Source organism: Toxotes jaculatrix, chromosome 14 (assembly GCF_017976425.1).
Source record: "Toxotes jaculatrix isolate fToxJac2 chromosome 14, fToxJac2.pri, whole genome shotgun sequence".
Taxonomy (NCBI): Eukaryota; Metazoa; Chordata; class Actinopteri; family Toxotidae; genus Toxotes; species Toxotes jaculatrix.
Genome location: NC_054407.1, coordinates 13967974 through 13995952, shown reverse-complemented (window position 1 = coordinate 13995952; position 27979 = coordinate 13967974). Strand labels below are relative to the sequence as shown.

General features: G+C 42.9%; 2 protein-coding genes across 2 annotated transcripts; one reads left to right on the top strand and one right to left on the bottom strand.

The window, feature by feature from the left end:
- The first annotated feature begins 15 nt into the window (after positions 1 to 15).
- Positions 16 to 19700, top strand: clcn2a (chloride channel, voltage-sensitive 2a). The gene is made up of 24 exons (XM_041055026.1): positions 16 to 184; positions 4193 to 4324; positions 5367 to 5495; positions 5861 to 5994; positions 6329 to 6409; positions 7920 to 7943; positions 8464 to 8542; positions 9827 to 9952; positions 10220 to 10304; positions 10754 to 10855; positions 11456 to 11540; positions 12593 to 12748; positions 12835 to 12904; positions 12989 to 13099; positions 13671 to 13884; positions 14125 to 14258; positions 14528 to 14751; positions 15224 to 15335; positions 15465 to 15511; positions 17034 to 17102; positions 17727 to 17765; positions 17862 to 17966; positions 18931 to 19017; positions 19174 to 19700. Exons 1-24 carry the CDS (start codon positions 16 to 18, stop codon positions 19687 to 19689), a joined length of 3030 nt encoding a protein of 1009 aa, XP_040910960.1. The 3' UTR covers positions 19690 to 19700.
- Positions 19701 to 22922: 3222 nt separating this feature from the next.
- Positions 22923 to 26188, bottom strand: fam131a (family with sequence similarity 131 member A). Its single transcript, XM_041055027.1, is given in 6 exon segments — positions 22923 to 23409; positions 23411 to 23826; positions 23982 to 24119; positions 25453 to 25635; positions 25731 to 25842; positions 26126 to 26188. Coding segments are annotated over 6 exon segments (1044 nt in total). The 3' UTR covers positions 22923 to 23277.
- Positions 26189 to 27979: the final 1791 nt, after the last annotated feature.

Sequence of the window (27979 nt, the reverse complement as noted above, 5' to 3'; positions counted from 1 at the left end):
CTTTCATATACACAGATGTATGGGCGGTACACCCAGGAGCTGGGTGTGTATGCCAAGGAGGAAGCAGCCCGCCTACGGGATGGAGGAGTGCGGGATGGCGGAGGACTGCGGAGGAACACCAGCGTTCGTAGTCGTGCTGCAGATCTGCTGGAGTATGAGAAAGACCCCTGTGCAAAGTGCCAGTGTAAGTAGTGATCACATAACAAGCCCCAAATCTTCTTCAGAGTGTGCTTGTATGGTGAAGCTAGTGTGTCCACAGACATGTCCTGAAGGTCAGACCAGAGCAGTGTTTAATGTGCATAAACAAAGTGGATCTGGTGGGGCGTGTGTGTGTGTGTGTGTGTGTGTGGGTAGCCCTGTAGCAGCCTTGTGCAGCAGATTTCAGCGCTCCAACAGGCGTGAAAGTTGTGTGAAAACATTGACTTCCTAAAGTACAGAAGAGCGGCTACCTGACACAAGGGAGCAAGAGAGGATGTGAACACGATTAAATGTGACTGATCTGAGCAATGACCTCCAGCCAACAGGGCTGTCTCAATGTCAGACAAAGACAGCCCCCTCTGCTGGCTGCCAGTGGCCCGCCGTGTCCACATCTGTGTGTGTGTAGAGATGCTTGCTTTGCTCTGAGTGTATTTTTGTTTGTGTGAGCAGAACTCTGATCTGAACTGTCAGATTATTTTATGTCTAGTCCTCCCAGATGACTGCCGATAAGGGAGTGGCACCAGAGGAGAGCTTCACTTCAGACTAATGGACTCAACAATAATAGAGTGAAGGACTGTGAGTGTGTGTGTGTGTATCTATGCTTAATTTAATCATCATTTATGCAGGCCACTGACATTAAAGGAGTTATTTTTCACATCAACAGTGTAGCAGTGCATTTCTAAAAGGTTCAGTTCACCCAAATTAATTAAATTAAAAAACAAAAGCCAATTGTAATAGTCCTTATAAAAAACTAGATATCGTAAAACCTGCTAAAATAAGATTCAAATTATCTTCCTTGCTACAAAGTACTAGAGAGTGAGAGAATGACTTGGTTTTAAATGTATGTGTGTGATTTTGGTTAGAGCCATTTTCCAGTCATTATTTGAAAACAGACTACTAATTTATCATAGTTCAGCAAAAATGCCCCCCCCCAAAAAATAAGGCTCTCAAAACCCCTTTCATGGACTAAATTATTGGTCGATTAATTGAAAAAATTACTGACAGTGAAGACTGATCTTACATCTTAGTAGCACCCTCAGATTTGGTTGAACTGACCCTTCAAATACAAAAAGAAATTACGTAAAGTCTTAACAAAAAAAGAGAGACCAGAAAAGGGGAGAGAGAGGCTGATTTTTTGTTTTCACACGTGCTTGCGCAATTGAGCCAGCGTGGCTGTTTTCCAGGCTCCGTCTCTGCCTCTTTGCCCTTGTGACTAGTGATCTGATTAAAGCTCGACAGATTGCACCATAGGTGAAAGCTACACTATATCAGCTCAGCCTCGCTCGCTGGCTGTAATGGAAGCCATTTAAAACAATCACTTTCAGATCAGGAGCCAGCCAGAGTGATTTGTGTGCTCACCGCCTGCACGCTGTGTGTGCTCGTAGATCAAGAGGTGTTTGTATTTTTAGACTTGTCTTTAGATAGACGCTCAGGCTGGACGGGCTCTGCTTTTGTCTTGTCACTAACCGCGACAGCATGGCTGGTATTGTTGTCACCTTGTGAGTCTGTGTGTGTGTGTGTCTGTCATCCTGACAAAAGCAGGAACTACCACAGAGGTGGTTTTGAGTAGTCCATAGTATGTCTATGAACAGATTTTGTCACCACAATAGCATCACACCTGTGTAAGATGCAGTCGTGTGTTTTGGAGATCACAAGTTCGAAGATGGGTATGGTCCAACCTAAGAGTTCTGAGTACGGATGGAATAATAAAGTGCTGAGAACACCAACATGTTGACGGCTGTTGCGGCTGGTGTTATCTCATCACAAGATCCACTCTAGTTAGGTAATGTGTAAAGAGAGAATCTTCAGATGTGAAGGAAGTGGGAGTTTTAGTGTTTTCCCTCTCATGTATCTGTGTGTGGGAACATCATCTCTGTGGATGATGGACTACGAGTGTGTTGTGCCTCGGTTCGGATCAGTTACTGAAGCTGCAGCCTTTGAACAAGACAGCCTACACATGCAGCTAAAGGCTCTGCTGCCTGTCGTGATGGAGAGCTAAAAACATTCACTGCCTCACTGTGTTTATTTTGACTCACGGAGTGAATCTTTCTGGGATTTCATAGCTGACGTTACTCAGATCTCTGCATTTACTCCATGGATCAGCATCATGTACTGTGTCACATCATGCTCGTCAGGTGATGCGATGCAGGACTAGCAGAGGTGGAGAAAATGTCTGTCTTCGGGTGTGATTTTATTATGGGATCAGGAGAAGACATCTGTGAATGCCACTGAGCCTGCGGATGTGAGCTCAAGCCAAGACGCACACGGAAGTATGGCATGTGCCAGACAAAGTGTGTGTGTGTGTGTGAGAGAGAGAGAGCGAGAGAGCGAGAGAGGGATAAAAACAGACAGGCTGTGAGAATGGGACTTTCCCCAGCTTCTCTCACATGGGAACATCCAATAAACTGTGAAATAAAAATCATAGATTGCGTGAAGAACATGGTAGTCTAATTTGCACACATAGATTTATCTCTAAATGTGAAATGTTTCTCTTTTTTAAAAAAAAAATCAGTGTCCACTCTGTGACGGGTTGCTCTGCACATGTGTACTCCATGTGCATGTTGTCTGTTGGCAACTTGGCAGCATCCAGCAGGTGGCCTGGCTGCCGGGCAGCTTGCCCTCTCATTCTCACAGTTGTGCCCCACCTCCCTTGGGAGACTCAGCATCCTCCCAACCCCAATGACCTGAATCCTGCACCACTAGAAATAGTTTGGAGCCATTCTGTCATTTTTCAATCTTTCTATGAGCAAAATGTTCAGATAGACAAACTTTTTTTTTTTTTTTGAACAAGAATGTTATGGAGGTCTGTGGCACAGAAGAGTCTATGGTTCTGGCTTTGAGTACCCAGGCAAAACCCACAGTGTTAGTAGAATATGCACATTGTTGGTTTTAGTCTTCCCATGCAATTTGTTGGCAGTAAGAAAATATAATACCATATCACTAACTTTATCCCTTAAGTAGCATGGTCTGTCTGATCCATGTCGTCCTGTCTCTCTGTTCTTTTTTTTCCTTCCCGTCACCCTGTTTACCGTCATCCGCACATCTGTTGCTCTGTTGGTTTCTTCTAATATCTGACAGTTTTCTCCATGACGAACGCCACTAACTGAGTTCCAAGCAGGGCGGTATCTTGACTGTAGCGTTTTTATGAAATATGGATCTGGCAAATGTGTTAGTAGCACATTTTTAGCTTCTCTGGGGACAGGCACATCTATGACTGCTCTGGATATTGAAGTGAATTCCAGGCTTTGGCAGTGTCCGCAGACAAGAGAGAGGAAATGAGTCCAGTGATGCTTCTTTTAGCTGACCTAGCTTATAGATTATAATGTAATGGTAGAATTTATAACTGTGACCCAGCTTTGTTTTGTCTCCGCATTCGCATGTTTTAGGTGGATGAAGATAAAGTGATGCCCTCACTGTCATCATATTCACCACCGAGTAACCTCCATTAGTTTATTAATGTTCTTTCACTGCTCTCTTGCACCTGGTAAATACAGAATATCTCTTTGTCCACTCCACTCCTTGTGTTCATCAGTCCCTGATCTTCTTTAGTTTTCATCTGAAACTGGATCCTTTAATAACACAGCAGGAGGATGATTGATTACCTCCCCCCATCCCACTCCCCACACTTCTTTATTTGTCCTCATAAATAATTAGAGGATTCATGCCCAATCATGACTTTTTCAGACTCCTGTTTCCACCAAGTTAGTCTCATGTAACAGTCTTTCCCTCAAAGGCAATCCCTCAAAGAACTATATATATATAAATGTACATTTCTTCTGTATTGTCTTCCTTTGTCTAAATCCTTCCATTTATTCCTTTGCTTCTCTGTCGTTATATAGTCTTCTCTTCCCTCTTCTTCCTCTCTGATGCTGCTGGTTCTTTGAGCCTCACACCAACATGCATCTCTCTGTGGTACCCGTCACATCTTGAAGATTCATTTCACAGAGTTTACTTTTGCTTTCCTTCAGCTCTCTTTTTGCCTCTGTGCCCTCAGTGTGTGCATCTCGCTGCCAGAAGTTCCTGATCTCACGGGTGGGGGAGGACTGGATCTTCCTCATTCTCTTAGGGCTGCTCATGGCTCTGGTCAGCTGGGTCATGGACTACGCCATCGCCTTCTGCCAAGAAGGTAGGAAAGAGAAAGAGAGCCAGAAAGAGAGAGGAGCTAGAGAGACAGATGGACAGATAGTGAACATAGGACTGTTCTCACAGAGGCAGCAAAGTTGTGAAAGAATCGAGCATTAAGCGGTGCTTCACAAGAAGCCATGCTTTATAATGAACATCTGAGCATTTTATGAATGTAGAAGAATGTAAAATATTAATATAAATATTAATACAAAGTCACTGGTGTAGTCATCAACTAAATCAAAACTTTATGGTTACAAAGTCACCTAACAACATAAACGTACATACAGCTTAATAACAACACCTACCATATATTGTGTGATTAGCTATAACGACATGAAATGAGTGATCACATAGGGCCTTAAACATGTTGTGAAATTATTAGCAACATAGGAAGCTCTGCTACAAACAAATCAATCTGATGAGGAATAATTACTTATCGAATGAACTGCTCACCACCTGGGCCACCAGTAGACATAACTTTGTTTCAAGGAGCTGCAAGCCAAAAAGGTCGAGAACAACTGACCTTTTGTTCCTGACCTCTGTTTTGCTCATCCAATGCAAGGCGGGTGTTTTCAAATTTATCCACTCTGAAGGACGTTTCCCTGAAGATCTGTCTTCAAGTGTCAAAACGACAGCTTTGTCACTGGTTGCATATCCTTTCATGTGGTGGGCAGTTCAGTGAACAGAGGCCCAGAATGGAGAGAAAAAGATTTCATATGTAGCTGGCTTAGTGTGGATGTAGATATTTTCCTCAGATCCAAGTAGTTTTTCTTCCTCCTACTCCTGTCTTTTATAAAATGGTTAATTTGAATATAAGAGAGCTAAATGATAAATGAGGAGGAAGGCACCAGGCTGATAAAGGTGGAGAAAAATTCATGAATAAGGCAGAGATGGAGAAAAGTACAAAGAGGTAATCAAGAAGAGAAAAATCAGGTGAATCTGTTCAGAACTGATAAATCTTGATAGATGTGGGAACTGGTCAAATGGCTGGTTTTCCATTGCATTATACTGTGATGAAGCTACTTATGTGTGTGTATGTGCAGCACAGAAGTGGATGTATGGGGGTCTGGACAGTAACATGCTTCTGCAGTACATCGCCTGGGTCACGTACCCGGTAGTGCTCATCACTTTCTCAGCTGGATTCACGCAGATACTGGCGCCTCAGGCTGTGGGTAAGATACACAGACACACACTCTCACACACATACTCACACTTTATTTACAATTTATGCGAAAACATATGTATTCATATTTCTAATTCATGGTCACATTTCTGTGTTTGAATAATGTAATTGGCCCTCCAAGGATGTGCTGTACGTTTCTTAGGGGTCACATCTGCAGAAAATCCATAAAATATACCTCTGATGAGATGTGCATACAGAAAACTATATGAATATCAATCAGCTTTTCCCCTCACCCCATCCCCCTTGCTCTTCATTTATTCTTCTCATCCCTCTCTCTATAATTGCTCTCTTTCAACTCATCTTTTCTCTCCACTCCATCATCCCACCTGGCATCTCTTTGTTTTCATTTTGCAGGTTCAGGTATTCCTGAGATGAAGACGATACTGAGGGGGGTGGTCCTGAAGGAGTACCTGACTTTTAAGACATTTGTGGCCAAAGTCATCGGTCTGACCTGTGCCCTGGGCAGTGGGATGCCACTAGGGAAGGAGGTAGATGGGTTTATTTTTTCCTCATCTCGTCCTATCAGTCTTCTTGGCTGTACAAATTGCACAAGACAGATAGCTTGATAGTGTCATTACAGTCATGGCTGCGAAAATAAAAAAGTGATTTACTGCTACAAACACTTGCATTTCCCATTAGGTGAGTGGGTGGGTGGGGTGATAAAGTTGTTTGAACTGAATCTGAGCATGCTGCATCGTGAAAAGGTTTTGAATAAAGGCCCTGAACGTGAGTACAGTATGCTCTATTCTACTGCGCTAAAATGTGCTTTCAATCATATCCTGTCTGCTTACATCCTTATCTCTCTCCCGTCCTCCCTCTCAGGGACCCTTCGTTCATGTTGCCAGTCTGTGTGCCGCACTCCTGAGCAAATTCATGGCTGCTCTTTTCGGCGGGATTTACATGGTGAGAATATGAACCACATTAAAACTGTTAAACTGGTTTTCATGTACACATATTGTATACACAGCTTCAAACTTTTTTGAGTTACTGAGCTATGAGGGCAGTCCCTGATCATGTCTGTAAGCCTTTGCCTTTAAAACAGCACCAGTTTGGATGCCTCCTTGATAGATAACAATCTAAAATTACTAAAACTTGGGAATATTACTGTATAAATGTTTATTCTCATTTTTTTGGACAAAATTTCATTATGTATAACTAAAAAAAAAGAACTAAATAGTCTTCAGTAGTTCTAAAATCCTTGCTACAGCCCTGTATTTGTGTTGTTCCTCAATCTTCTGCTTTATTTTATCATATTTTTTTAACCAATGTTCCGCTTTTCAGAAACACCCTGTTCACGCGTGCACAGTTCACTGTACACCTGTCTGACCTGTTGGTCAGCTCCACTGAAGCGGTTGAGGGTTGATGGCCACCTCATTAGCCATCCATAATCTGGGCATCAACCTGGGAACCTTTCTATCACATTTCTATGATCAATGTTTGGCCAGTTATCTGAGAAGAATCCGTTTAACCCTTAAACTAATTTAAAATAAACAAAGTCAAAAAGGTGTACGTGGGGGGGGGGGGGGGGGCAGACATAAGAGTCAAATAGAGCAACTCTGCAGGCCTTACTGAGATACACAGAAGTTACAGATATAAATAAACATACCTAATATAAATAGAGTTCTAGTTATCTACATATATGAGTGAATACAAAATGTATGAAAAATAGTTGTTTTATTTGTGAGAGAAGCCAATGCAAAAAGAGAAAAGTCAAAATTGAGTGAAGAGAAGGAACTGCTGCAATAGACTCCCAACAGGTGGATGCCATCTTAGTCTTAGCTGCTTGACAGAAACAAGGACAGGCAGGGTTTAGCAATTTCAGAGGATTTTTTTTTTCCATTTTTATGATCTGCACTTTGGTCCTCCTAGGTATGTAAGAAAGAAAATGAAAAAAAACACACACACACACACAAACACAGCTGCACTATGAAAAGTCTTTGATGTTTCTTTGACTTTCTGCCACTCTCCAGGACACACTCTCGCCTCCACTCATGTGAGACTTCACCCTGGGCTCCTGTCTATTTCTGCACTGGACAGTGTGCTGTACGTCTCCTACTGGGAGAGCTCTCCTCTTTGTACCAACAGCAGCAGCATCCCCATCATTAATGGAGGAAGATAGACTGCAGTGACGTGAAGGAAGAAAAACACGTCAGCGCAGTTAGAAAGAGTCAAATAATCCAGGGGTCGACTACGGCCATTAAACATAATCAGTCTGAGAACATGTTAGTTCAGTCCACTGTGGAATCAAGACTGTGTGCTGAAGCTGGTTCGCTGCTTGTTTGATTTTGTGTGGTTTGGATAATGAGTTGGATGTCTTCCAGGAGGAGGAGGATAAAAAAAGGTAACCTCTCCACTTGCACAGATGGCATTCACACATATTTCTCTTTTTTTTGTTTCACTTTTACTGCTAAAGGAAGAGCCCTTTGAGGGAAGCAAGGTATGAATGCATGAGTCAGATAGTTTCTTTGTTGCCAATTCCATCAACATTAATAATCCATGCTGCCCATTTCAGAGAATGAGATAGATTGATGCCTTTCCATTTGTCTGCGCTGTGTTTGATTGTGTTCAGTGAACCGTCGCAGCGAGGCATCGATCTAAGTTGCCTTTGCTTCAATACAAACATCTCATTCCATGGTTTCAACACTCAGTCCTGGGTTTTCAATTATGGCCTCCCATAGCCCACCGCTCATACATGTAATCTCATCGAATCTGAAAAGATTCAGTCGCAGGTTTGCAGTGAAACTGTTACATTAACAAACAGTTGGTCGCTTTTTTTAAATGAGAAATGCGTTTGTTGTGTATTGTGTGTTTGTGGCATTGAACGTACATGTACACTTCTTGGGATGTGAGTGTGTGTGTGTGTGTTTGCTTGAATGCATGGTTTTGCTTGTGTGTGTGTGTGTGTGTCTGTCTGTCTGTCTGTCTGTCTGTGTGTATATCTGACTCTGTTCGGACAGAACGAGTTGAGGAACACAGAGATGCTGTCGGCTGCCTGTGCAGTGGGTGTGGGCTGCTGCTTTGCTGCTCCTATTGGAGGTAAGACAACATGACTGCAGCCTCTGATTGAGTGGTATCTAATTATGGTAGATAATTATGGGAGCTAATTAGATGAGGAGAATATTTACCCCGCTAGCGGCAGAGGATGACAGTCTTGGTCAGTCCATCAGTCTAACTCTGATTCAGAGCAACATACTGTATCTCAACAACTACTGGCCAGACTGACATTAAATTGAACATGAATATTCATGTCTAAGGATGTTTACCATTGTTTTAGATGATGCTGTGATCTTTCGTTAGTGCCACAGTCAGGACAAAAAAATTTTTAAATAACCCCCCAGAAGAATTGCTGTTTCGGAGATGCTCTGACCCATTCGTCTGGCCATAACGGTTATAAGAACCAACTGTTCCCAGAACTGGGAACAGTTGTTACGAGATAATCAACATTATTTGCTTCATTTTTGAGAGGCCATCATGCTTTGGCTTGTCTTTGTATAGTTTTGGTGACCTCCCAATAATCTTAACTGAAGGTCTTCTTATTGGCTTTTTTTCCCAGAGCTTTGAGTGGCACGACACAGTCTTTATCAGAGTCTCACGTCATCTGCCGATGAGACTGTGATAATGAAGACCAAAAAAGCCAGCAAGAAAGCCTTGAGTTATGATTACTTTGTCAGATTCTTGTCTGTATTGTTTGTGCAGAGTAGAATAGAATAGATGCTTGTGGCTACACAACAAGAGGCAAGTGGAGCTTGTTTTTGGCACATGATTGACACTTTGCCTCATTCATTTTGATCAGCTGGACCAGATCATACTGACATACAGTACAGTATGTGCTACGCATTAACTAACCAGACCAGAGAGAGGATTCATACACATGACATGGAGCTTTTTAGCATTTTCAAAAACAATAAGCAACAAAAACAGGTCATGTCGGGAGGTAGAAATAACTGTTGCCTTATTTCAATGTGTGCAAAATACGAATATAGATTGGAGAGAACTGCCTGTAAATGTGGAGACCTGTGGGATGATGTACTAACCCCCCCCCCCCCCCCCACTCCCCCCACCCCAACTCAGTGTTGCCAAGCCAAAATATAATTATTAGAGCTGAAACAGATAGTCAGTTTCTTTGGTATAAATGCTAAAATATTTTACACACAAAATGATTAACTCAATAATTGGAAAAATAATCACCAGATTGACTGATAATGAAAAGAATCACGGCCCTAATAATGATGCTTTCTAGGATGTGATTATAATATGCTCAAGAAGTATTCTGGCATTTTTGTGTGTGTGGCATTAAACATGCATGCTTCTGTGGTGCAGGGGTGCTGTTCAGTATTGAGGTAACGTCAACGTTTTTTGCTGTGAGGAACTACTGGAGGGGCTTCTTTGCTGCCACCTTCAGTGCCTTCATATTCAGAGTGTTGGCGGTGTGGAATCAAGAGGAAGGTAAAACAATTATTTTACAATTATTATTTTTGTGTTTGTTTATCTATGCGTGTTTGTGACTATACCTGTGTCATCATGCGCATTTTCTGTTGTCTGAAACAATGATAATAAAGATCTCTATTATATTATATAATATTATATGTATATTTATTTTGTACTGGATACCCAGGCCTATTTCATAATGGAACTGTACTCTATGTACGTTCCTGCCTTTAACATGTTGCTGTTCAGTCTCTACACAGTGAGAACAATCTTCTTTTTCCTCAGAGACCATCACTGCTCTGTTTAAGACCCGTTTCCGCCTGGACTTCCCGTTTGACCTTCAGGAGCTGCCTGCATTCGCCATCCTCGGGTGAGTGGGTTTCTCTGCACTGACGGCACATTAAACTGATCCCAGAGCAGTTTGGCGCCTGAGTTAATGAGGAGATCTGAGTTCTCATTCAGCCTCTCCCTCCACAGTCACATTCCTGTTGAGAATCTGAAGGCTGTTTTGTATTCAATGAACGGGGCATGAAATTAACTTTTTACTCTGCTGATTACAAGTAGAGCCTGTATTGAGATTGCTACTTGCCAAGTTTGATTTGTTTAATGCCAGTATGCCTTAATAGAGAAAACAATAAATTAACATCGGTTGACTTCCTCCTAACGAGCCTCAGAAAAGTGACTGATTCAACCAGGTGAAGCAAAGCTGAAGCTCTATTTCAGTAGTGGAGTGATACTGTTTCAGGTTTTGTTTTGTCCCAGGATGCTCTTGTGTTCATTCATCAGACCAAACAGGTGTGGGTATCTGTCTGTTTGCAGGATTGCCTGTGGTTTTGGTGGTGCTCTGTTTGTCTACCTGAACCGGCTGATTGTAGAGTGCATGAGGAAACAGAAGACCATAAACAAGTTCTTGCTGAGGAAGTGAGTATCTGATCCCTCATGTTATACAGAACCTTTGCACTTTGGTGGATATACTCTCTGTCCCCTTTTCCACATTGAAAGGAATAGTTGGCACTTGTTAACTTTCTTACTGAGAATTAGATAAGAAATTTGCCAGGCTGTTTTCCCCCATTGACGGTCTTTTTTGCTAAGCTAAGCTAACCGGCTTGTGGCTCCAGCTTCATATTTAAGGGACAGATTTGAAAATGTTATCAATTTTCTCATCTAAGTCTCGTCCAGAAAGCAATTAAGTGTATTTTCACAAAATGTTGAGCTGTTCATTTAAAAACCCAATTAATTATTAAACATTTCAACAGACAGTAATTATATCCAAGAAGGATCAAAAACCTTGCTCATTTGCCCCTAAACTCGTGTTTAAAATTGGCTTGGTGTCTTACATCACAGTGTCAATGTGGTATTGGGATATTTAGGTAAAGTCCTTGTATAAATTGGGTCAGTTTCACCCATATCACTGAGAGCTATTTATAGCTTTTCCATCTTCACCACCCAGAAATCAAGTGTGAGCATACAGTGTGACAAGCACACCCATTAATGACCCCACAGTCCCTCTCTTCCTGTCAGGCGCCTGGTGTATCCTGCACTCGTCACCCTGCTGGTCTCCACACTCACATTCCCTCCGGGCTTTGGGCAGTTCATGGCTGGACAGGTGAGAATATACTTTCGCACTCTTCTGACAGTATGAAAGCATGTCGCTATTGTTGCTAAATGATTGATGATAATTTTAAATGAAGCAAGAGTTGATGTCAGGTCAGGGGTCCTTTTTTTGTTCCTCATATTTGATAGCGTAAACCACCAAATGCCATGTTTTCTGATGATTACTGTTAAGACAGATCTCAGAAAGAGGGTGTGCTTAAAATATGTTAAATTTAAATCAATTTTTTTTTCTTTGTTTCATGAACAAATGCAACCAACAGAAGACGGCTGCTTGTTGTCAAAGTGTTAGTATTATGCTTCTTAAATTGACAAATGTTACGAGTTCCTCGATGCAACTCCATAGCATGGGTGCAAAAATAAAACCAAGCAGTATAGCCTCTGGTTCAGAATGAGTTCATGCAGACACGTTGTGCTGTGCAGTCACTGGAAAAGTAAAACAAATGTCAAAAAAAGTGAAATGTAGTTTGAGCTTTTACAGGCAGCGATGCAGAGCGCACAGTTTTTTGAGCTAAAGTTTCCTGTGCACCTGCCACACTGCAAAGTCATCCTGCATTACAAGCCATTTACTTTCACTTTGAACCTTTCAGACTCTCATAACAAGAAAACAATGTGCCAGTGGGCTGAAAGGATTTTTTCCCAGTGCAGTTTTCCTTCTTTACAGATTGTGATGCTCATTTATGGAAAGACTTGACTGTCGACAGTCGGTTTTGTTTTCACTTGACATTTGAAATCACAACTTTAAAGCACAACAATATCCCAAAGTGAGCAATTAAAAAAGACTTGTGTTTGTTTGTTTGTTTCCTTTTCAGGGAGTCCTGGGTAAATACATTAAATGCAAACAATAAAATAATTAAAACAGATCAACCAGTGTTAAACACAGTCGATGAAGGTGTATAAGTTTTTTTTCCAGAATAGGTGGATCCCACCAAAGTCTTTTCTCCTGACCTTTTGTAGCCACTGGGGCCTCCTAGACAGCCCTAAATCATGTATGAGGATGTAACAGACAGACATTCAGAAAACTTTTTCCTTGTGTCAACTTGTCAGCTGACACAGCACGAGTCTTTGGTCGCGCTGTTCGACAACCGCACATGGTGCCGTCAGGGCGTGGCCGAGGAGTTCGACTACATCAGCCACCACCACGCCTGGAAACACCCCCAGGTCAACGTCTTCATCACACTCATCCTGTTCATCATCATGAAGGTAGGCCTTTGGCATATTTAGAATTTGATAATGATGACTTGATTTGTTTATGATTTCTCCAGCAAACGTGTCTCTCCTTGTTTCAGTTCTGGATGTCTGCTGTGGCCACCACCATGCCTGTTCCATGTGGGGCCTTCATGCCAGTTTTCCTTATTGGTGAATAAAGTCTACTTTTCTGCTGGTTTCGCCTGCAGCTGTAAGAATGCCTTAAAATAACACCTTGCTGTGTGTGATCAACAGGTGCAGCATTTGGCAGACTTGTTGGAGAGATCATGGCAGCCATGTTTCCTGACGGCATACATGCTGACGGCAGTGTGTATCCCATAGTTCCTGGCGGTTATGCTGTAGTTGGTGAGTTGCTCTAAATCTTTTTTTTTTTTTTTTCTTATTTACACTGTTCTTTAATTCACCATTTTGTATCTAATTTGCCTTGATAACAATTTTTTCAATCACTCTTCCTCTCTCTGGCATGATTGAAATCGCTGCTGCGGCTGCAAAGTGGCAGCCATTTATATCACTTCATACCAGCTTATAGAATGTGACTGATGAAAATTGATTCCACTTAAGTTGAACATTACATTTTGGACCGAAGTAAAATAGAAAACCGTTCAATACAAATTTGTCACGGTCGTGACTCACTGGTTAGTGACAGGATGGCGTTAAATGTTATGAATTAGAATGACATCCCACGGGAAATCCTGTTTGGATTTGCCATCTTGCAGTAAACTCTTCTCTGATTAATAGCACGCAATTATTTTTCACATTTAGCATTACATAATATACAGTCTAATTTTTAATTCCTGTCGAAAACATGATTGATCACACGCTAAATCCTCCTCTATTAACTGAATGTGAATGGCTGTAAAGAGACTAGACACAGAAAATGATTTCTCTTTAATTCACTTCCCTCCTTCCTACACAGGCGCTGCAGCGTTGTCTGGAGCAGTCACCCACACCGTGTCCACGGCGGTCATAGTGTTTGAGCTGACCGGTCAGATCTCCCACATCCTGCCTGTGATGATCGCCGTCATCCTGGCCAATGCCGTGGCCCAGGCACTCCAACCATCTCTGTACGACTCCATCATCCGCATCAAGAAACTTCCTTATCTGCCAGAGCTGGGCATGGGACATCACGAGTGAGTCAGCGTGTTTAATCGATGTCCCTGCTTGTTCTACAGACTTGTTTGCTTGAATGCTTAGGACAGACTTGTTCCGTGTTTCTTTATTTTCTTCCCAGTGAATCTCTGCCCTCATTTGTTCTTCTTTCCTGAACTTCCTCATCTTTCTACCTTGTCTTTCATTTCCTTCCCTCAATTCTCCCTGCTCCCCCTTCTCATCACTTAACCCCTATCTTCTCCGCTCCCTCCATGTCTCAGGAAGTATAATATCCGTGTGGAGGACATCATGGTCAGGGATGTGCGCTACATCACTCTTAACTCTTCCTATCGAGACCTGCAGGAGATGCTGCTGACTGGTCAGCTCAAAACACTGGCGCTGGTTGAATCCAGAGGTATGTGCATACACAATAGATGTACTGTATGCAGCTGGTTTTATAAAAATATATATTTAGATTTCAAATTTAGCTATCAAAGAAAGTAGTGTTTTGGTCACTATACCAAAATTTATGTCAATACTACAAATGAAAAATCTCCTTTTTAAAAAATTTCCTTATTAAAATGTACATTTTTGCTACCACTTTGATAATTTTATGTCTCCTTTGTCAGTTTTGTGTGATTTTCTTTATCCTTAACATATTTTCTGTCATTCTTTCTCCTTCAGACTCCATGATCCTGTTGGGCTCCATAGAGCGATTGCAGCTCCAGTCTCTGCTCTCTCTTCAGCTGGGCCGCCAGCGGAGGCTGGAGTACCTCCGCCAGCTGGCCCAGGACAACGGTACCCACGATCACCTTCCTAGTCTGACCACCGACAGCACCCCCAGCTCACCTTGCGCCCACACCCACATCAACGCCTCGACCAGCGCTCGCCAAGGGGTCCGCTTCCTGGTGAGCACCCAACAGGTGTGAGGCGTCCGGGGGCGCCAGGGCTGGGCTGGGGCGAAGTCTGGCTTGGGTTGGGTTGTAGCAGTAGACTAAAAGTGGATCAGACACAGCATGTGTGAAGCATGTAGCAGTAGGTAAAGGCACAGATGGAGTTTTATGGACAGCTGTTGTGGTAAGTGTTTACAAACTGTATGAATGTCCTTTGTTTCTACTTTTACATTAATACATGTCTTCTATGTCTCTGTCGTCTGTGCCCTTACCTGTGCTGTCCTGTTTGTTTACGTGCATGTGCTCGTATTTGTCTTTTCTGTGTTATCTGTGTGTGTGTGTGTGTGCGTGCGTGCGTGCGTGCGTGCGTGCGTGCGTGCGTGCGTGCGTGCGTGCGTGCGTGCGTGCGTGCGTGCGTGCGTGCGTGCGTGCGTGCGTGTGTGTGCGCTTGTGTCTGGCTTCTTCTGTTAATATATTTTCCATGTAGATCTCCACAGAGGAGTCTTCCTCCTTCGGTCCAGTGGTTTCCAATGTTCAGCTTCCTCTGAAATCTGCCTTGAAAACTGTGTCTGCCATCAGCGACACAGAGACGCCGAATAGTATGTACCTTACACATAGTAGGACACACAGAGGAACACTGATGTGGGATACAAAGAACACACAAATTTTAAAAAGGTCAGAATTGAAATCCTAATTTAATAAAAACTGATTGTTGTTTTCTCTCCGAGGCTCTCAGACCCTGTCATGCGCTGACCAAGACAAAGAGCTGCTGGAGGTGAGCACAAGAGTGAGAAACAGAGAAGGATACCAAATAAAATGCATGGGTCCAAGTGTGCTGTAAGAGTGTGACACGTATTGTATGCAAGGGTGTGTGTGCTCTCTCTGAGTCCACGCATTTGCCGTCCTCCTCCTCTTTCTCCTGCTCCTGCTGCTGCTGCTGCTGCTGCTGACAGGCAGAATCCACCTACAAGGCAGCAGGGTTTTCCTGTGAGATCTCATGATGTGGTCGTAGCGTTTTAGTTTAAAATCTTCTGTTGAGTCATTGCCCCCTCACTACACAACACATTCACTGCCAGTCAAATGTTTTTGAACATCCTACATTTTAGCATTTTTGGCTAAAGTTGATGCACTGGTGGGTCAGTCAATGTAAACTCATGCTGTGCAGCCAAACATTCAAACCCACAAAAGTTATTTATTTTTTTTATTTCCAAAGATACTAAATATGTCAGGCTGTGTTTTTGGGAAATGTGGATAGCGTGGCACAGGAGATCAAGAATATTACATCATGATAAAACAGTGCAGCCACAAAAAAGCCTGGATTCTTGGTTTTGAATATTTTACTCAGCTTATATCATATAGTACAGTGGTTGTTGTCTTTAGAAGCGTGAAACTACTTAAGTAGAGCTGAAATGACTGGTTGACTTATTGGTTATTCCAGTGGCAGTAATTTTACAATCAGTGAACTGTTTAAATTAATTTAATTTATGAAGCAAAAAAGCCAAACCTATTCCACCTTCAGAAAATTTTAGAAATTTCCTCTTTCTCTGTCTTTTACCATTGTGAACTGAAAACTGAATTTTACACTGTTACTCGGACAGAACAAGTCACTTGAGAATGTCACTCTTGGAAATTGTAATTGGTATTTTGAACAGCATGTTTATCATTACTTTTTGTTGTGCAAATGAAAAATCCAAGTCATACTTAACCAAACCTGCAGAATTTGTAGACACAAATGACACAAGTCTTTCTTGCTGAGGTTTTTTTTCCACAGCAGAAAAGCACAGGTGTCATTAATTACATTGCTAATGACTCTGTTCTAGTCAAGTGTCCCAGTAAGTCATGACAGTGTGAAAGTGAGCCAGCACCGACAACCCCAAAACACTAAAACTGAAGTAGCTCATGTGCAGTGGCAGCTGAAACAAGTTGTCAGACATTGCAGAATAAAATAAGGCAACTTAAGGCTGTATTTAAGGGAAAACTTAAGGGCCCAAATTACTTAACAAAAATGCTTTAATGTATGATGTTTAAAACCCTTTACTCTGGCAGTGAATCTATCATCCAATGTTGTATTAACATTGGGTTTCTTGTACCGAGTTTGTGCCCTCACCTTCATCTGTGGTATAGTAATTATACCCTTTCAGCAACATTGTGCTCACATCACAGAGACTTCTCCCAGCAGAAGTCAGACTGCGATCCAATGTTGCCGTGGCACCATGATAACGGGGTAAAACTGTCCAGTTTCACTGATGCTGTGTTAATGTTGTGCTGTGTTGATGCCTTCTCTCCCCGACTGGAAGAGCCCGGCTGGGCCGGCTCCTCCTGAAAAAAGAAAGCCCAAGCCCAAACGAGTGAGGATCTCCATGGCGGTAAGATTGTCTGCCGCCTAGAGACTGTTGCTTAGTAACCGTTGCCTTGCGACACGCACGTAGTGAGTGCTGGACCAAAATATTTGTGGTGCACCAACCAAAGCATTAGAGTGGCTTTGCAGAGAGAGCGAGAGAAAGTGTGTGTGTGTGTGAGAGAGAAAGAGAGAGAGGTGGGGCATTTTCTTAAGTGGCAAAGGTTTAATCATTAGTGTTAAACCACAGGTTTCATCAGCTTTCACTCTAAACTGCTGTTAATGCTTATTCTGTGTGCGGTTGCGTGTTGTGGGGAATTTTTGTGTTTTTATTTTAAGGTGGTTGATTCTTAAAGTTATTGGTGATGTCAGTATGATTTTTCTAGGCACTGGGTGCACTGTTTGACCAATAAACCAACCCTCTCCATCGCCTTTACCTTAGACACTATTAGACATAAGATATAAAATGTTTAATTGGTTTACAGTCGTGTATTTTACATACTATGCAGACACAAACAGGTCATCCCTTCTGATTGCTCCCAGTGTAATGTCCAGTGGTGTTCTGTTCTGTGTACAGTCTCACTTTGTGTATTTGTAGGGACAGTGTATGTCTTACTCATTGTTTTTTTTTTTTTTTTTTTTATTCTTTTAGGACTCTGCTGAAGTGGAAGATTGTATGACTCCATCAGAGGTGAGACCTACACAAACACAGAGAAAACAGAGAAAATGGAGTTTTCCAGTTCACAGTTTAGAAGTCTTCAGTGTCTCGTCATCCTTCTCACCTCAGATTGCAGAGTGGGAGGAACAGCAGCTCGATGAATCGGTGGATTTCAAGAACTGCAAGATTGATCCTGCGCCCTTCCAGCTGGTGGAGCAAACATCTCTGCACAAGGTAAAATATCGACAAACAGCCTTGAACGCACTGTGAAATGAAATCGACCTTTATTTCTGATAGTATATTTTAGCACTCACCTCTACCTGAGTCCTGTGGAAATATGTCAAATTACACAAACTTGATTCTTTCAAAATGTAGTTTCATTGTGAGTTTAACCATAAAGGTGTTACAGCCTAATGTACAGAACAGACATGAACGCTGCAGGCAACATGACGTCCATGAACGGTGCATCAAATGAATATGGTTGTCACATGACATGTTTCTGGTTCATTTCCTTGCTGTGGTTTCGGTGTTTTGACTAATGCTGGGATCAGACTAAACTATATCAGTCCAGTAAAACTCTGACTGGACAGACATGGGGACAAAAAATAACTTCAGGCTTGATTTTTTTTTTTTCCTTTTCAGGCCTATTTTGACAACTATCTCAATGTTGTCCTTTACATTGACACATAGGAACACAGAGCAAAGTGAAAGAAGTGAACCAATTACCTTAAGCATTTGACTAAGACCCTTGGCGCGGGAGCGTTTTACCAAAATAATAATACCCATGGGTACAACATTAACCTCTCCTAGCCGGGAAGGAAAAAAATGAAGCCCACCTTCAGTACTGAATTTCATTCATGAATCTGCAATTATGTACGTACACCTGTTGTTTTGTTTTTTTTGTTATCAGGTCCCTGACACTTCATTTGCGATCGCCTCTAAACGTCACAACAACCATAAAACACTGTTTGCTTGTAACTGATTGATGGTCAGTGTCCAATTCTTGCTCTTCCTCTCACAAGAGCAAGAATTTACTACTCTAAGATGGCCGAGTCTGACACAGGGACCATCTTGAGAGGCAAAAACATCATGCAGTCTGATCCCAGTATTACAGTTTACATAACCCTGATCCAAAATGCAAATGACCCCCCTCTCTGAGTCTGTATCCAGGCCACGACCCATCTCTCCTCCTCCACAGACTCACACTATCTTCTCTCTACTGGGTCTGGATCACGCCTATGTGACCAGCATGGGACGACTGGTTGGAGTGGTCTCCCTCAAAGAGGTGTGCACAAGTGTGTTTTCTTCAGTAGTTAACGTGATAGAGAATGTTTTCTGTATACCATCATTAAACCTCACCCTCTCTCTATTCCCTTTCTTTACCCCTTGTGATGCTTCTGCTGGCCGTACTTACTTTCATATTTTCCTGCTGGCTTTCCAGTTACGTAAGGCCATTGAGGGCTCAGTGACAGTGACCGGGGTGAAAGTGCGCCCTCCGCTGGCCAGTTTCCGTGACAGTGGGAACAGCACAAACGTATCCGAGGTAACTGAACTACATAAGCTGTGCATCCGCCACAGGGGGCTCTCATTGCCACGGGAACCCAACCCTCCTGACGTGGAGGAGCAGCCTGATCTCCAGTACAAAGAGATCCCCGTCAACTTCTCAGACCAAACCAGTTTGCAGTTTGAAACCAGCCCCGGTGACATCACAAATGAGTCGTCGGAGCTGGTGCTCCAGGAAAGCCCCTCGTTCTCTGCGGACCAATCAGAGTTTACTTTTGACTGCAGCCCCTCCCACACTGAGGAATCAGAGCTGGCCTGTGACTATGACCCCCCGACCCAAACGCCGGAGCCGGACGAAACAGAGCAAGAGCAGGGCAGTCCATCTCTGAACAAGGACCAATCAGAACCTGAGGGAGAGGGTTGCCCCGCCCACACTGAGGATCATTCAGAATGATCCAATCCATACTGTCGCCTCATGAACGCTGACGTTTCTTACATTTGTAGAGGTCACACTCACCTCCAAGTCCAGCCTAGATACCTGAGTTTCTATTGTTGTGGTGTGAGAGAGCGAGCGAGAGTGAGTGTGAGTAGATGTGACATTTAGTATTGTGTTTCAAACTGTGCAGATGCCTGTTTAAAGGAAAAATCTGGTTTTATTCTATATTTTTTTATAACTGTCAACAAATCCTGTGAAAAGACCAAAAGTAACAATGGGTCTGTCAGTCCTCTAACACTTTCTGACAGCCCTGTCCTGTCTGTGGCTCATCCCCAAGCTCATTCATTCTTACTGAAGACACGAATCAGCTCCACTGATTTTACACATCATGATGTCTCTTGAGTCAGGATCAGCTGTTTTAAAATGAAAACAATCTGAGGGTGTGGAATTGGAAAGAAGTGGCTTTACCTGTAACCCTGCTCCTCATTTCTGCTTGAGGCTAGCAGCTCAAGGCTACGTTAGATGCTACTAGCGTAACACACCTGAATCTCTGGCCAAACTGTGGGCGGTCCAGTTGCATTGTGGGTAATGTAGGTGCCATGTTTTGACAAGGAAGAATGGGTGGAATAACAAAGACAACATCTCTTATTCTGCTGCATCAACTTTGATCCTTTTTCTTTTAAACTGTCCTTGATGAGTTTGACAGTCTTGTAGGGGTGTAATGATAAATTGGTGGAGTAACAAATATGTGGCTTAACTGAGTCTGACTGTTCACTCTTGACCTTGGGAACAGTCCTCAGCAGAACAGTCATCATAGTAGCTGTTTTGGAGATTTCAATCCTATCACATGATCTTCATCATAAGATACTATGAGTTTGCTCAGTTATCATTTAACTGTAGATTTTCAGATCTCAGTTTCACTGAGAATTTTATGGACATCTCGCCCATGTTGGCTGTTAGCAAGGTCAAGAACTACCTCTGAAATTCAGTTTCATGGCAGCTTAAGCAGACTGTGGTATAATTGAAAGCTTGTGGACAGCTACTAAATGGACCTTTAGGTGAGATTATTTTGTCAATATAGTTTCATTTTTTTCTAAAAAATCCCTACATCAGCTGAGCACTGTAGGTTTCTAGTGAATTTGTTGGGCACTGTTTCCAGCTGTGGACTTATATACATTTTCTTTTGTAGTGGGTACTGACTTGGCTTTGTATATGGGATATTGCCCAAATCCATTGTGATGAAGGATCAAGTCACCCAGTGCAACGATGTGGCTCACCTTTAAAAAATGCAAACTAATGTCACGGGACTCAAGGGACTAATTTGAGATGCAGATTTGGCGTTCTAGTAAGTTTTTAGTGCAAAGAGTGACCATGTTTGTGGGATTTAATTGAAATAAACTACAGTGCCCATGTTTGTTGTAATGGAGTCATGTCAACCAGTGCAACACACTGTTTTGTTGGGTTTTTGATAACAATCAGGCTCTATGGTGCAGAAGAAACTATATCAGGCTTTAGTTACGCAGAAAAATACTATCTTGGACTATTCATGGGATCTGATGACAATAAGAAATACAGAATATTCCCAGCTTTGTCTTCTAAATGTGTGTGTGTGTCTGTGTGTGCGTGCGTGCGTGCGTGTGTTTGAGAGACTTTTTGACACCTCCCATGCCATGCTCAAATCTGGTCCAGACTCTGAAACATCATTTGAGTCTTCTTGCCAAACAAACATCCTGTAAACGTGACTCCAAACATTACAAGGAGAGAAATAAGTCACATGCAAATAATGGAGGGTGACACATAAAAGGAGCAAACAATAGAGAAGAAAGCACAGAAGAACAAAGACATGGAAAATTATTCTGATGAGCACATGGTATGAATTCAAACAACTACCTATTCACTAGCACGGGACTAATGCATCAGAGAGCTGTTGACACAGAATTGCTGGCTAATAATATTAAGACATGCTGGTGTTGGTTATATGTTCTTATACAGTAATAATGCAGTATACGGTGATTTAATGGCAACAGTATTGTCATTCGTTTGTCCAGACCCCATCATTTACAACACTATACACAACAGGTATCCATATCAGACCCCACAAAAATCCACTATCAGCTGGGATCTGTTCACATGACAACAAAGGCAGCTTCCAAAGGTCCACCAGGCTTAGTACAGGGCTCCAAATAATGATGAAGCACATTGTAATTACCATGAATTAATTTTCTGCACATGTAGCCTTGTTTGGCTTTATAGTGGCTGATTCAGTGAGTCGAGACCGTCAGTCTCGTCGGTTGAACTGCCCCTATGTTTTCTCCTATGTGAATTCACAGTTTAATGATAAAGGAACAACACTGAAGCTCCGAGTGACAGGAAGATGCTGGCTGATGTGCAGAGCAGAGCAGAGGTACACACACACACACACACACACACCTATATGCACACACGTACTGTATGCGGCCTGTAGATATTTACACCGTGATATGTTACACATATCTTTACGACAGAGTACATGTAACCCAGCCTGGCCTCCAATGCAATGTTGAGAAATGTAACTCCTGTATGAAGCACAGCGACAACCCACAAGTCTAAAAACTGTCGTAGAGCAAAGTGTGTGTGTGTGAGTCCTTGTTACGACCTTCAAATGGGTGTAAGTATTTTAGCTTCATGCAACGATTTTGAGCCATATTTCAATCTTATGTGATATCACCGCGGCACACCAGCTCGGGCTCATTTTTGTCTGTGTAAACATTTGTGCAACGATTTATTAGCGTCTTAACTTTTTGTTTGCATATAGAATGTGAAGTAGTGCTCGCCATATAAGATAATGTATAAGGAGTTAAATGTAGAGAGTGTATAAGCTAATTTGCAGCGTATCTAGTTAAGCAATAAGTCTGTAGTATCTCCCTTTATATGGCACTGGCCTGTATATGCTTTGTACATATGAAAATACACGGATGAGATCTACGTACATGCTCTGTACATAGAAGAATTATGCATTTGAAATCCAACAGCCATTGTTATTTTTCAGAGAACATGAAATTGTTTTTGTACATGAGTGAATGATTAAATTGAAAGAAAAACACCTTTAGAAGATTAGCTGAGAAATTGTTTCTTCCTCATGTGTTTAGTTTGTGTTTGTGGGGGGCAGGGGGGTGGGAAGGACAAACAATTTTCTTTCCAAAAAAAAAATCCTATTTATATATGCAGGACATTCAGACATTTAGTATCAAACATAGCCCGACCCACATGACACAGCATGACCCAGAATAAAACAACACTACAAAATATCCATAGAAAACCAATGCAATAGCAACACATGACTCTTCACAAAAAAATGTACAAAACTCAGTTTGAACAACAGCTTTACATTCTGGTTGAACTCTCCAACACGTATACTGTTTACAGCAGCAATAAACGGTATGAGTGAGATCAGTACATGAAAGGCCTGGAGGATGAGAGGCAGAAGGCAGCGAGTGGAGGAAAGATGATCAGAGGAAGGAAAGGAGAGGAGGAGGAGGAGGAGAGAGGTTTACAGTGAAAGCAGAATTGATTATGTCATATCCAGAATCAACACAGACTCAAAGAGACATAAAGATGGACAACACATCACATCAAATACTCTTTTTCCTCCCTCTTCTCCTCTACTTCATCCCTCTCCTCCTCCTCCTCATCGAACGAGGCCACTCCAGAAGAAGCCCGGTCAGAGAAGAAGCTCCTCCGGCTGCAGTGCCACACCCGAAACCTCATGAAACACGCTGCCTTCCTCTTCCTCGTCCTCCTCATCCTCCTCTCCTGGAGATTCGGAGTGAGAGGTGGAGTAGCAGGAGTCAAACCTGCTGCTCCTGCCCCGAGGCCTCCACTCAGGCTTGTGGTGGACACAGACCTCACTCCGCTGGTCCCGCAAAGGAGCCACCTGCTCCTCATGACCACCCAGCCTCTCCTCCTCTTCCTCCAGGAATGGACTCATGCAGTCGCTTGCTAAAGTAGGTGAATTTGTCTGGGATGAATGTGGGTCATTGTGAGATGCAGGCCTACCACAGGGCAGGCTGCCGCTGCTGCTGCTGGAGCCCAAGGGGCTGCCGGAGGGCGGCGCCTCACTGGCGTCAACCTCAGGCTGGCCTGGCGCTGCGGTGATAGGATTGGATGTGGCGGTGTCTGAGGGAGGAGCAAAGAGTCAGAACACCTGGGAATGGATGGATTATTGGGGAAGTGGGTGGGAAGATGAGGGCGTTTTGTCAGTGATGATGCACAAAATGAAGACGATGAGTGAAATGAGATGAAATGAACCAAACTGAGGAGTCTGTGGATACCTGAACTCTGGCTGGAGAAGGTGAGAGTCTGTCCGTTGTTGTGGGAGTCTTCGTCGTTGGAGTCTTCCTCATCGTCATCATCCATAGACGCCCAGGCACGCAGCTTAGCCTCAGCGATGGCAAACTGCTCAGCCACTCCTGACAGGAACACAGGTCCGATAAATTAATGCAGTGGTTTCCCAAATGTCTCTGCCTGACTTTACGCTCCTCTATTTAATGACTAATAACTTCTCACGTAAACATCACAGAAACATGGTTATGAAGACACTTGTACCATTAAATGTATGTACATAAATCACTTAATTTTGTCAAAGGCAAAGATTACAGGAAAATCTGAAGAAATAAGCACAAATCATGTGGAAAAAATATGTTTCTTTCTGCTTTTATATCCTGCTAATCCTCTCGTGATGCCTCAGATTTGTCTTATGACTCATTAAATGGGACGAAAATCACTGAATGAATCTAACAAAGTGAGACGGGGGAAATCTGACTGTTCCGGTGGTTTATATCCTTATCTATATTAAACGAGGCTGGAGCTGCCTACCTGCCTTAATACCTCTCTTTCTGGGAGTTAATTTGTTTCCTTATTGCCAGTTTTTACAGAACATTTTATGTATCATACATTTTCCTCCTGTATCATTTTCAGTCATTTTAAGAAAGAAACTGTTGTGCCAGAGTGACTCAGAGGTAAGGCTTTATAATCTGCCTTTTATTTTCCTGTGGTTTAATCTATAAAACCAGAGCCCAAGACTACATCTTCAAATTGCTCATTTTGTCTAACCAGCTGTCAAAAATGCAAACATATTCCGTTTACAATGATATAAAATACAGAAAAGCAGTGAATACTCACTCACATATTAACACTGATCATGATGATTTTGTTAACTGAGCATTTCAGCTCGAGTCACAAGCTTTTTTGAAATTGAAAAAGCAACAAAACGTCTTTATGTCAGTGTTGATCAAGGGGTGAGGAATTTTTTTAGAATGTACATGATGTACACTCACTGCGTACCCCACAACCCCCCCCCCCCCCCCCCCCCCCTCTCTCTTGATCAAACCACGCCGATGTCACGGGCGCCAGAGAGGATGAGTCACAGCAAAACAACAGGAGCTGCTGTACCATTGGTGGGCAGTGAAGTGTTTCGGGAGAGTGTCTAATAGGCCGCCATCTGCTGCCAAGACAAGCCGTCACCCAAGAGACAGCACTGAGGGCGGGGCCGACCGCTGACATGCAGGAGTTTTAGGGGATTAGGTGCATGACAGAAGGTGGGAGCCAGCCAGGAGATGATGCTGGAGCTAAACCAAGCTAAATAAGAGGATGTACATGCCCAAACAAAACAGACAAGCGAAATACAGACACCAGCTAGTTACACTGCACTTGCGTCTCACCACAGAGTATTTCAAAACTGTAAAAACTGGACAGGGAACATGTCCTTGGCTGAGGGACAGTAAAGGTCACAGAAATAAATACCTGCAGCAAACCGGGCCTCCTTCTCTCCTTCGGTCAGATGGCAGTAGGAGCTGAAGTGGGAGTGGGCAGCCGGTGGAGGGTCCACAGGTTTGGGCCAACCTTTCCACTCTATGAGGTGGGCGACCCGGCCCTGAGCCAGGGAGGTGGGCTTTGTCACATGGTCCCTCACTGCCTGTGAGATACCTGGATGCAGAAAGACAGAGAGGTGGAGGTCAGAGTCTGAAGTTGTAACTCAAAGGAATTCATGAAGTTCAATCGTAGCATAAAAAGACTGTTACCATTTAAGGAGGATCTGGCAAGTGCTGCGAACTCATGAATGCCGACACTTTTCCGTGAGTCTGCTGGAGACTTTCCTGACTTTGGAATCATTTCACTCTCCTCAAGTTTCACCTGCAAGAAAGATTAGACTAAATTAGCATGAACGTAGAAAATAAGCTCTGCTTTGTCAACGTTTGTGCGCATCTGGTCCAACAACAACAGTCAATGTTTACTTCCCGTTTTTCAGCAAAACATTCTGATTGCATCTAAATGAAAAGCTCAAACTCACAGTATGCATCACATGGCAAAAATACTGACACACAGCTGTAGCCTCTGTGTCAAAATGAATGCTTTATCCCAAATGGAGATATATAAATTGTTAAAAAAAAACAAAAAAACAAAAACTTTTTCCTACCTCGTCCTCCCTTTGTCTCTCCCTTCTTTCTCTACTCCTGGACCTCAGCCTCATCATGTACATGCAGAGATGGTGTCACAGCAGCAGCAAACCAGCACAACTAAGAGTCACAGCTTGGGTTGTCCGGTTTAAACCACCGGGCAGACGAGCAAACAGCTATGGCCTAAATTTACTGCACAGATGCTAAAGCCATTGTAAGCCGGTGAAACCAGTTAAAATGGTTGGGGCTGAGGGAGGTGAGGGCAGTGGTGACAGTCTCCATGCAACTGGCCAAACATATGGCGTGTGACGGGCTCTGGTAAGCAGCTCCAATCAAGCCTGCTCACACCAAAGCTGCTGATCCATATTAAAAGTGATAGCCCCCACCTAACCACCTCCACATCCAAAACTAAAACATATAGCAGATCTCATCAACTGTGAGAGCAACACATGAGAGGCCTGAAATGAAATTTGTTTTTAGGGCAGGTGAGTCTTTCAACTAGCAGGAAACGTGTTGCCTGAACATAACTCTGAGCACGTGCATGACTTGACAGATATCCTTAAGCAGATTTGCTCCCAAAGCAGCTAAGAAAGAAGAGGCTCCTGACTGCGGCGGTTAAAGGCTTACGATAAAGTAAAATAAATAAATAAAATGTGTAAATGTGTGTCACAGGCAAACGGGCAGGTAGGGACCTGGGAAGTGGCGATAGGAAGGCGTGAACAGCTCCCACAGCCCACAGTGACGTTCAACACTCCTCAGGAGGAGAGCTTCAGCTGCAACACGCGCCTGTGAGCTCTGCAGATGACACTCATGCTCAACACATGATAAACACAGCACATATTGAGCTCTGCACGGCTCCAGCCAGAGACTCAGACACAGACGCTCGCCTTCTAAATAATCTTGTCGCAAACAGGTAGACCAAACAGAGAACAGCTTTCACTCCTCACGCCTGCAAACACTGCTACAAATGTGGATTATATTATGTCATAAACCAGGCAGCAGCACTTGTTAACCACTGAACCTTTTTAGTTTGTGTCTTCATTAGCATCTAATTGGGACCCCTCATCAAAGTTCGCATGTGTGTGGCCACTGCTTCTACTATTTTCTATTCTTTACAGACAAAATAATTAATTTTTAAAAAATTAATCATGACAGTAAATGGGAAGCTGAAGCTCCAATCTGTTTGACATTCAGTTTGTTGTATTTTTTTTTTTAGATTGTTCCCCTTGTTATTTTTTTACTTATTTAATTAATTTTACCAGTGTACCTGCACGTGATTTGGCCTCTGTGGAGCTGTTAATTGTGTTTTGTTGCTTTAAAAAAAAAACTCGCACTTCACCACGCTGACTGCAAACTGCTGCTAATTGGCATCCATCCTAACAACACCAGCATGTGCGGCAGCGCTTGCAGTTGTAATTAAGTTCCTTTAAGTCCCTTTTTCTTGAGGTGTTATTTTGTCTGCTCCCTGCAGAGGCAGACTGGTGTTAGCATGATGTTACTAAACATGTCTAACAGGAGCGATGCCACCTCTGACATCCCCAGAGCCACTGATGTGACTTATAGGACCAACAAGTGGGAGCGAGGTTAAGCCAGAGTGTTTGACATCTACAGCTTTGAGCCTGTGTCTGGCATGAATGGAGGGAGCTGCAGTGCTGATGTGAGGAGTTGTTTTTTTTTTTTTTTTTTCTGGAAATGGTGCATTCAAGAGAGACAGAAGCGGTTGAATAACACATCACCCCGCCATTGATGGGTGCAGGCCTGTAGCCTGCAATTACGAGGAAAATAGCACACGACAGGCGCGGATGCAGCAGCGGGTCTCCTGGCAACCTCTGAAGTCTCCATCTGCATACCAATAGCTCCATACCTGCATCGGA

What these genes read in the sequence shown, in the direction of transcription:
- clcn2a (XM_041055026.1), top strand. Translation starts at nt 16, where the DNA reads ATGTATGGGCGGTACACCCAGGAGCTGGGTGTGTATGCCAAGGAGGAA. An exon ending in AACAAGTTCTTGCTGAGGAA is followed by an intron (nt 10,856 to 11,455) that starts GTGAGTATCTGA and finishes TCTTCCTGTCAG; the next exon opens with GCGCCTGGTGTATCCTGCAC. An exon ending in ATTGTATGACTCCATCAGAG is followed by an intron (nt 17,766 to 17,861) that starts GTGAGACCTACA and finishes TTCTCACCTCAG; the next exon opens with ATTGCAGAGTGGGAGGAACA.